This window comes from Schistocerca americana, chromosome 1 (assembly GCF_021461395.2).
Source record: "Schistocerca americana isolate TAMUIC-IGC-003095 chromosome 1, iqSchAmer2.1, whole genome shotgun sequence".
In the NCBI taxonomy this organism is placed as follows: domain Eukaryota; kingdom Metazoa; phylum Arthropoda; class Insecta; order Orthoptera; family Acrididae; genus Schistocerca; species Schistocerca americana.
This window is the reverse complement of record NC_060119.1, coordinates 936880191-936890711: the sequence shown is the minus strand read 5'-3', so window position 1 is coordinate 936890711 and position 10521 is coordinate 936880191. Positions and strand designations below refer to the sequence as shown.

The 10521-nt window shown below is 40.8% G+C and overlaps 1 protein-coding gene across 1 annotated transcript; it reads right to left on the bottom strand.

Moving 5' to 3' along the window:
• Positions 1-6129: 6129 nt before the first annotated feature.
• On the bottom strand, positions 6130-10283 carry LOC124615567 (cuticle protein 63-like). The gene is made up of 2 exons (XM_047143550.1): positions 10165-10283; positions 6130-6420 (listed from the first exon to the last, which is right to left on the bottom strand). Exons 1-2 carry the CDS (start codon positions 10174-10176, stop codon positions 6199-6201), a joined length of 234 nt encoding a protein of 77 aa, XP_046999506.1. The 5' UTR covers positions 10177-10283; the 3' UTR covers positions 6130-6198.
• Between the last annotated feature and the right edge of the window lie 238 nt (positions 10284-10521).

Sequence of the window (10521 nt, the reverse complement as noted above, 5' to 3'; positions counted from 1 at the left end):
ATTCGTTCCAGCCAACTCCATTCGCAACAAACTTTGCCAAGTGTTCCCATATGACGCTTAATGTAACTAGAAAATTATACCATTCTACCAGACATAGTTCGGGAGATATGACGTCATAAACATTAAGGACAAGGCCAGGCGCCGCTTGGTATGGGTGGGTACGTACAGCTGTGAATAAATACGAGGACAAATCTGGGTTTCTCCATTACGTGTAAAATAAATGGTATCAAACAAATTTTCGCCAGCAATTAATAACACCATAGGCCTGCCAAATCAGAAGACTGTCTAGTTGGGGTTGAGTAATTTTTCAGAAGTCCAGATTAATTATTTGTTGTATTTTGCAAAGTGGCGAAAATCCACCAAGGCTGGTCGAACAAGTAATTTGAATCTCTTGCCACAGCTAGTTCTCGGCCAAGGTTCAAGTGGTTCAAATGGCTCTAAGCACTATGCGACATAACATCTGAGGTCATCAGTGACCTAGACTTAGAACTACTTAACCTAACTAACCTAAGGACATCACACACATCCATGCCTGAGGCAGGATTCGAACCTCTGTCTGTAGCAGCAGCGTGGTTTTGGACTGAAGCGCCTAGAACCGCTCGACCACTTAGGCCAGCTAGGCCAAGGGACACTAGACATCCTAGTCCTTCGCAGAATTGCCGCCACTCCAGTATCTCTGACCTCTGGGTCACGAGAACTGACTCCGCTGGTTGGAACAAATAGTTATGGTGAACCTGGTCAAGTATACTACGGGGTACTCCTTCCACCAGCAGATGCATAATTGACAAACATAATCCAAAAGCTGAGCTGAATAATTCACTCAGCGTGGATAATTTTGGTGATTGGAGTTAAATCATAGAGACGGTCCCACAGGGTTCAATTCTGAGTCCAATTTTGTTATTTATATATGTTAATGATCTTCCACTTCACTGTCAACAAGCAAAATTGGTACTTTTGCAGGCTATACTAGTGTAATAATGAATTCCATTAGCGAGAAAGCAACTGAAGTGTTAGTAAATGATAGTTTCTAAAGAGCTGTATAGTGGTTCTCTGAAAATGGACTATCCCTAAATTTTGAAAAGAAAATAGAAAACACACTACATTCGGGTCTGTACAACAATCAGAGACATACCAACAATTGATATACCAAACGAGGAGGACTCTGCAAGTAGGATAGAATGCACAAAATTTTTCGGTGTACATATTGACGCCGGTCGTTGTGGCTGAGCAGTTCTAAGCGCTTCAGTCGGGAACCGCGCTGCTGCTACGGTCTCAGGTACGAACCCTGCATCGGGCATGGATGTGTGTGATGTCCTTAGGTTAGTTAGGTTTAAGTAGTTCTGAGTCTAGGGGACTGATGACCACAGATGTTAAGTCCCATAGCGCTTAGAGCCATTTGAACCATTTTTAAATATTGACGATAACTTGATCTGGAAGAACCATAATACTGAGCCTCTCAAATAGTGAAGTTAAACTACTTTTGTTTTTTGTGTAATTGGTAATCTGGAAACAAACTATCAACCTAGAGAAATAGATTACTTATTTCTACTCAATAATATCGTATGGAGTAATTTTCTGGGGAAACTCATCACTTGGAAAGCAAGTATTGACTATACGAAGGCGAGCACTGAGAATAATAGGTGTTGTTCACCCAAGGACGTCATGAAAGTACTTCTTCAAGGAGCTAGGCTTTTTAACTGAGTCGTCACAGTACATACTTTCGCTAATGGAATACGCTATTATAATTTGAGATGGACATACCTACATACCTACAACACCAGAGGGAAAAATGACCTTTATTACCAATTGTTAAAGCAGCCATTGGCCCAGAGAGGAGCTCAATATGCAGCAATAATATTTTCTAATATTTTCACAGTAACGTAAAATGTCTGATAGGTAGTGGAGCAGGTTTTAAAATTAATTTAAAATTATTTTTCCTTCTATTCCATTTACCATTGACGAATTACTACTTAAGAACTGATAGGCAATAAAGTAAAAGAGACAGAGAGAAAGAGAGAATTGAATGAGTAGAAATAAAATGATAGTATGTTCATTAATGTTAGTACTAATCTGTATACATATCCTGTGAACTGACTGGTTCCACATCATTTCGGTAAAAGAATCATTCAAATTATCTATGGAGCATGTAAATGACTAACTAACTGACTACCTGCGGTGTGATGTCCGAATTAACAAAAGTGTCAAGAGACGTGCTTTCCACTTCAGTAGGTCACACTTCTTCCGTGAGTCGTTATGCTCACTATACGGGTTTTGCCGCCATTTTTATGTCTGTGTGGGCGCTTTCTGTTCTTGGGAGCAGCGATGGACCGCACAACTCGTGTTAGTGCAGCTTTGATCAGAAACACAGTGGTAAGTATTTCGACTATAATCTGATAGCGTTGCAATTCGATCGGTAGGCGCGATAAAGCTAAGTATTTTTTTGCTATAGACAATTTGTGCTGTCCTTCCATCCATTTCATAACACATTTTAATAATTTGCCTTATTTTATTACCTCTTATCTTACGTACACACTGACATTATTAGACACCAGTGCTCTCTATACTATCTTAATGTCGAAATCGAGCTGTCTGACCGTGCCGGCCAAAGATACTTGTATTTAGTTTCTTGTCTAATCACCGTATGAGTACTATGACATCACGAGAAAGCAAAATGAAATTACTTTCAGATTCTGCTCACACGCCAGTACATTACATCACATTTTGGTATAAAGTTTAAAGCCAGAAATAAGTAAATCACCCCTGATCATATACAGTCTGGTGTAAATTTTTTGCCTAGCTACAAAATGGCGGACTAAGAAAATGACAAGAATCTGCAACTACGCCGAAATTTCGTGCTCCCTGCCCATTCACATACAATCGGCGTATTGGAGACACCCTACTGTAAGCGTGAAGAAGAAAGAGTTTGTGATATAAATCACATCTTATGCCAGTGTGGACGCTATCAATAAGACAGAGTAAACTTTTTTATGGACTTCTTAAGACTTTATCAAGTCAGCCTCTTTGCACAATTCAAATTCTCGGGGACACAGCCAATAGGACCTACGACGCCATATCCAGATTTATAGCTAATAAAAATTTAAATGGAACTGTGGCCATTGAACTTAACTAAAGAAATGAATTAACAACTGAGTGATTAGGTGTTAATTGTGTCTTTGTAATGTAAGTATAGCAATCTCGATCTGAATATATATATATGAAATGTTATCTTGTCATGAATATGTGTACCAAAATATTTAAACAGTGATGGATAAAACGGTTTGTATGCTAAAAGGCAATAAAATAAAAAATCTTTATTTAAAAAGATTCCATGTTTGTTCTGATGAGTAGTCAGGGATGTTTAAGTATGCTGTTACTGTTTCGAATTTTTTTCCGAGATCGGTTGAGTAACGTGAGGATAGTCAGCAACTGAATGTTTCCTCTCTGTGCATCTGTGTAACTTATTCCTTAACTTACCACCCAGATATTCCAAATCCCATCACACTGTACATCATGTACATATTCCAGCCTGTGGTCCCTTGGGACACTCATTGGACTATATATAACGGAACATGATGTTATCGCACAAGGTACGCACTCTTCAGGACCTTCTCCCTCATTTTGTTGGCCCAAATGAGCCAAGTATCTGTTCAATTAAAATTATGTATATTGTAAATTGTAGTTTGTTTACACAAATGAATTAACTTGAGGGTTATTTGAATACCATTGTTTAAAACTCATTTTTAAAATTAATCACTAGATGTATCTGTTACGTTAATAGTATATTATCCAAGAACCTTAAAATTTCATCGCTTACTTTAGGTTCTCAAGGAAAATTTAAAAACTATTGTTTATTACAAAAACAAAAAGAACTATGGAATAAAACCACATTAAATTCATTTTCCCAAATAATAGCCATGCTTTGGAAACTATTTTGCAAAATAAATAAATAAATAAGTAAATAAAAATAAAAAGTTTCAGGCTATCCTTTTCCCTTCACAAGTATGTGGTATTTAATGTGATGGTGCACATTAATTACAAAGTAAAATATAATAGTGTAAGTTTGCTTTTCTCACGTATTGATGGTTTTACTTATAGATATGAGATATTTTTTTCTATAATCCTTGTACTATAGAGTATACAACAACCAAATTTCGCATAGATTTGATAATAAATTTAAAAATGATAATTTATTTTCCGTATGTTAACGAATGTTGTTTTGTTGCATCACTATGTTAAGAACAAAAAATTTCCAAAAGTTGAAATAACTTAAAACGGAAACAGAGGAAAATCAAATGCTAAAATTTACTATGGTTGCTTAACTTCATAGGAAGAACTAATAAGCCAAGTTTCAAACAAATGTGAAACGTTAAACAAGATGGCATACATCATTTAACATGACCCCTCAGTATATACTAATACCTTCCTACATGTGCTGAACATTCATATGCACAGTATTTTCTAAAATTTCGGCATTATCAACCTACAGAAAAATCTTGAAAATGTGTAGAATACTTTCCATAATCACCAGAGCACGAAGAGACTGAGCAAGACAGTACAGGATTTCCAAATTCTTCCATTTCCTGTGCAGAAAAGTTGAACAATAGTGAATGACAATACTTTATAGTTATTTATATGAGATGGGTATAGCAGATAGCGTATAAGGAGTAGAAATTTCGACTTGCACTGTTTTTAAAACAGCATGCCAGCCTGAGACTCGAGACTTAATAATTTCCTTTCTGGGTCAGTAAAATCACTGGTTGTATTATCCAGATATAGCTCATCTCACAACCGCAAGAGTTTTTCTCCTACCTGCTGAGCTTCTTAGAATGTCTCCTGCACACCCAGCATGGCTTGCACTGCTTCGGTGAAAGTTATGGCTGATGCTCAACTCAATGGGTTTTTGGAAGTCAATTTTTAATGCCGAGTTTAGTCTGAAGAGCTAAATTAAAATCTGCCCACACAAAAGCCAGAGAATTATTAGAATCTCACACCGACACAAATTTTCACAACAACGCACACTCCATTGCAGGGTGAAAGATTGATAGCGAAAACTCTGGGTGACTACATTGTTCATTATTTATATTATTTCTCCAGTCAACAACTCTTTTTCGAAACATATATTAGTCGTACAGGGATGAAAGAGGTATCGCTACAAAGGATTTTAACCGATTTCTGACAATGCTTGCCGATTTAAAATTAATATTCGTGGAAAGTTTTAACATAAAAGTGATTTTTAACTATCACAGGAAAAAGGACATCATAGATGCCCAGCTTCATACTTATATTTCACGAAGCTATAAAATTAATCATGAATAATGGCCACCCTTTCCGTATTAGCTTATCAGAAATACCATTTTATTTGTTTTAAAATTTTAACTGGATAATTCTGGAGCAGGACTACCTTGGATAACAACTGGGATCTCTGCGGTGGTCCATTATCTCTGCCCGTCGTATAAGCTGACTTTCCTAAACGAATATATTTTCCGAAATGACAAACGTAGTTGTCATTGTCATCCTGCTAACGAACTTACTGTAATCGAAAATGTTTGTCTACTTAAAATTATAGGTTACGTGGCCCTACTGACAGTCGCTAATCTTCGTACGTCATACAAACCGGGACGAACATTCGGAGTACAAACACATTTTAGGACACATGGAAATATTTGTACAAGGGTGTATCATATATTCATGATTATTGTTTCACTTAGTTCGCTTGATTTTTAAAGATATTTTCTTTTAGTTCCCACGACTACCCTGATCCCAACGACAACACTTATTTGAAATTCTTTCATTACTGAAAACTATAAAAGTGCAAAAGTTTCGCATGCGTCCATTAGTCGCTGTTTATTTTCGTAGTATTAAGTCACTGAAAGCAGAAGTGACTTTAGAATATTTTTGGTTTTAGTATCATGTCAACCGAACGAATAATTCCAAGGAATAAAAACTAACATAGAAATCTTAATAATCGTAGATGTGACTGATTAAATGCAAACGTTTTGATATCAGCGTTGTTAAAACTGACAACGGCTGTTGACGACGAACACGAGTGAATACAGGGGCATGGGATGAAGTAGTCAGTGATGTACAACTAGACAAGAGAACCGTATGAGGAGGTAAAAGACAAATCAGTGATTTTACAGAGGCTTTATTTTTGGAGACACAGTACACACAGACAAGTATAAATTAGTATGTAGTGGTTCAGCCGATGATGGGGTGACCCAAGCCGATCCCCAGGCCCAGAGGGGCGTGGCCGATGGCGGGAGCGGCGACGATAGGGGCGGCGGCTATGGCGGGAGCGGCAAGAACGCGCGGCGCCAGCACAGCGCCGGGGGCGGCCAGCACTCCCGCCCCCAGGAGGCCGCGCTTCTCTCGTGTCTCCTGGCAGCAGGCGGTGGCCACGCAGGCGGCGAAGACAATCATCTGCAGAATGAAGATTCATTACGTGTCTGAATCAGGAGAAAAGGGGTGAACGCATCACTGCCACCGTTATTTCATTCGACATAAGCCAACTGCATTTAATATTAGTAATCCCCTTAAAAGAACGCATCCATTGCATTTGAGATCTGCAGAACTCGTAGAAGTAGTACCAGGCCGTCAGCCTGACGAAACTCGTGGCAGTAAAGCGATTCATAAGGGCAAGTCGGTTGTGTGGAATCAGTGTAATAGGACGGTCTATGTGGGCACATGAGGGGTATCATCAAGGAATTAGCGGTTGTGGAGCCGCCAATGTGCATTGATGTCCAAAATGGAAGCAACAAACCGGAGTTTCCTCTTCCAGTGTGTAATTCACGATACAATGATAGAAACTTTCAATAGGTTTCCTACGATCGTTTTCTGCAGGGTAGATCGCATTCCAGTCAAAGAACAACCACGCCAAGGATGACGTCAGGGCACCTATGAAATGGGGTAGTGTATGCCGCGTAGTCCCACATCCACCATCGCTGCGTACAAGGTCATAGAGGGTGCATTATGGCCCATACCAGACTCTCTGTGGTGAAAGGCCTTAGGAAAAATGGAAGTAAAGCAGTCGCAAACTGATGTGGCCCGATGGATTAATGTGGGTCATTCTGTTCTTTCTCGGATGTGGCGACAGCTTATAGAGACTGAAACTGTGTCCCGAAGATCAGGGCAGGGCCGACCACATGTGACATCAGAAAGAGAGCACCGTTATTTGACTGCAAAGGCTAAGTACTGCACTGCAACTGTCATTTGACCTCACAGTATCCCCTGGACGTACTGTATTGAGGATAACGGTGTACTGCAGGCTTCAGTAGCTTGGCCTCTATTGTCAGAGAGCTGCTGTTTTTGTATGTATGAAGCGTTTTCACAGAATGGAACCGCTAAAGTGGAGTTATAACATGCCACCCCGACCGTCGAACAGTGGGCCAGTGTTCTGAAGAGAATATGAAACACGACTGCGAGACCCGAACATTGAGGAAAGAGACAGATATCGAGGAGGACTGCTAATGGTGTGGGCAGCGATTATGTTGACCACTCGAACACCACCTCATGAAATTGTATAGGTGAACATGAAAAGTTTAATTGCTGTCAGTTATTATGAAGAGATATTGGGACCTCATGTACGGTTGTTGCTAGGTGCTGCGTGCCCAGACTTCGTATTAGTGGACGATAGTGGTCGACCTCATAGAGCACGCGTCGTTGATGTTTTCGTGGAAACAAGATACTGCACGCATGACGTGGCCTGCTCGCTCCCCCAATTTGAATCCAATAGAGCATGTCTGGGATTCACTAGGGACATGGGTAGCATAACGTCAGCATCTACCAACCACTTCCCCAGATTTACGAGCAGATCGGCAGGTAGATTGGCCTTTATTGCCTCAACATGAGATTTATGACAACATTCACAGCATGCCCCGTTTTTGCCACGCCTATATTGTTGCCACAGGTGCTCACACACCATACTGAGCACATTAATCAGTTGTCGTAATGTGTATACAAATCCATTAGGTTGATGAAAAGAAACCAAGCACATTTTGTCTACCGTTATACGTGTTGCACTTGTGTATATTCTGTAGTCCTTACGTTGTTACTACTTTACTATCACCTGTTTACACGGTTTTGTGGCAATATAAACGCAACCTTACAAAATTTCCGTTTGTTGCTTTAATTTTGGAAACCAAGCTACATGCCCTGATTGAAATGGTCCAATCTGTTGGTGTACTTCCACTGGACATGAGGACAAACACAGTTATGTTCGGTTACACAAAGGGGGAAGAAGGCCGTTTAGTAGATATCGAAGTCGCTATAGATAGGGCACAAGCTATGACTGCACAACTACAGGCAGGAAGATGGTCGCGGACTGCTCAAATGAATTTGTCCAGCATTGTTCTCGGGTCATAGAAAAACATAAAATGGTTCAAATGGCACTTACGTCATCAGTCCCCTAGGACTTAGAACTACTTAAACCTAACTAACCTAAGGACATCACACACATGCATGCCCGAGGCAGGATTCGAACCTGCGACCGTAGCAGTCTCGCGGTTCCGGACTGATGTGCCTAGAACCACTCGGCCACAGCGGCCGGCACAAGAACTTAATCTATGTGACGAAAGCGGATATAGCTAACCATTATCAATGGATGTTCTGTTTTCTAGCGAACTGCTGTGTAGTGTAAACCGTATTTAGTGTTTCATAAACATTTTCTTCGTGAATGGTACGACTGAAGTAGTCTACTGAAGCAGCATATTCAAAATCATCTGCCCCAATGAAGGTTTTACGAGACTGTTGTAATATTTAAATTGTCAAATGAAGTAATAACATTTGTTATATAATTGCGGTACAGGCTTTTCTTCACGAACGTCAATGATTTTCGAATATGGGGGTGTGCCAGATACCCATCCCGTGGTTGATTTTGCTCTGTTTAAACGAGAGAAACGGAAAATGCTACAGACATGGCTGCTCCGTACTATCGCCCACGCCTGAAACAGATATTTCTGTGAATTAATAAATGCTCTCAGTGGTAAGGCGTAGTTGACAAGCAGACACCGAAGAGCAGGTTCAGCTGCGTAATCGAAAAAGTAGGAAATGTAATCGAATTTGTTGCGAATATGGCCCATTATTGGTTGTATAATGACGACAATGAAAATTTGTGTCAGACTGGGACGCGAACCCGGATTTCCTGCTCTACGCGAGCGGTCGCCTTCGGCTATCCGTACACAAATCACAGGGAGAAAAAAACTGTTGAAATGGCTCTGAGCACTATGGGACTTAACATCTGGGTCATCAGTCCCCTAGAACTTTAGAACTACTTAAATCTAACTAACCTAAGGACTTCACACACATCCATGCCAGAGGCAGGATTCGAACCTGCAACCATAGCGGTCGCGCGGTTCCAGACTGAAGCGCCTAGAACCGCTCTGCCACAACGGCCGGCTAATCACAGGGAGATCCAAACTTCAAAATGTCATCCATGTGCCATAGCCTGCACTCGTACTTTACGCATATTCCCGTCCAGGAAGGACATATATACTGAGAGTCGAGGATCTCGCATTGGCAAATAATTAAGAAATAGCAGTGCCTCTGTTATTAAGAAGTATGATGAAATGTTTCTTCGTACATGCATGTTTGTTCGAAGGATACATTGCATAGTACTTATTCATAATACAGGCAGTAATGACTCGTAATCGGAAAGGGTTTCCTTGACCCGCGCTTAGGATCTTTCTTTGTTCGTGTAGGTGTTGAGTGTAGACGACTAGTGTAGTTGTGTGTATGGTGTGGCGTCTTGTTTGTCTTGTATCATGGACGGATCACCATCAACAGTTTTAAATGTTCTCCATCGGACACTGCCGAGAGTTCTGAAGTTTAATCTATGACGTTCGAGCAACGTTGGCTGACAGGAAATCGACGCTCCCATCTCTCCCCACACCACAAAAATGATAGTAGTGAAAATGTCTTCCACCATCGAGATTCGAACCAACTAGATCCGACGCGAGTGCCATCGAAGAGGAGTACATTGGCAATATCGACTGCAGAGGAGGGTACTTATATCAAGTCCGTACCAGAGAAAGGAACGTTAAGAAAGAACACATTCGATGGTCGACTGAAACGGAATACATTAACAGAGTGGTGGTTGTTCTCCCGTTCTTTGCTCTGATATGAAATACGAATGTAAAGGCTCAGATGTGAACTGACAGTGTTACTTACCAGAAACTTCATGTTGTAAGATGGGAGAGGCAAGTGTGTCGAATGCAGTGGAGCGGCCAGCGTGCGGTTTATATAGCTGCACCGTCGCCACGTGTAGGGCGTTGGCCGGCTCAGCTGTCGGCCTTCGATGGCACTCAGCAGGCGGCGACTGCCGTGCTACCCTTTACACTGTCGTAAGCCGCTACGTCCCTAAACTATAGTTTGTAAAACAATATATTTCAGCGTTTTCCTCAACTTTACTCCTGAACTGGCTAGTTCAATAAGTATCACTTCCTTGTTTCTCTGGACTTCCGGATATTAGTACAGCTTTGCTGTTGATACCAGATACGACAATCAGTACATCAAACTCCATTTCAT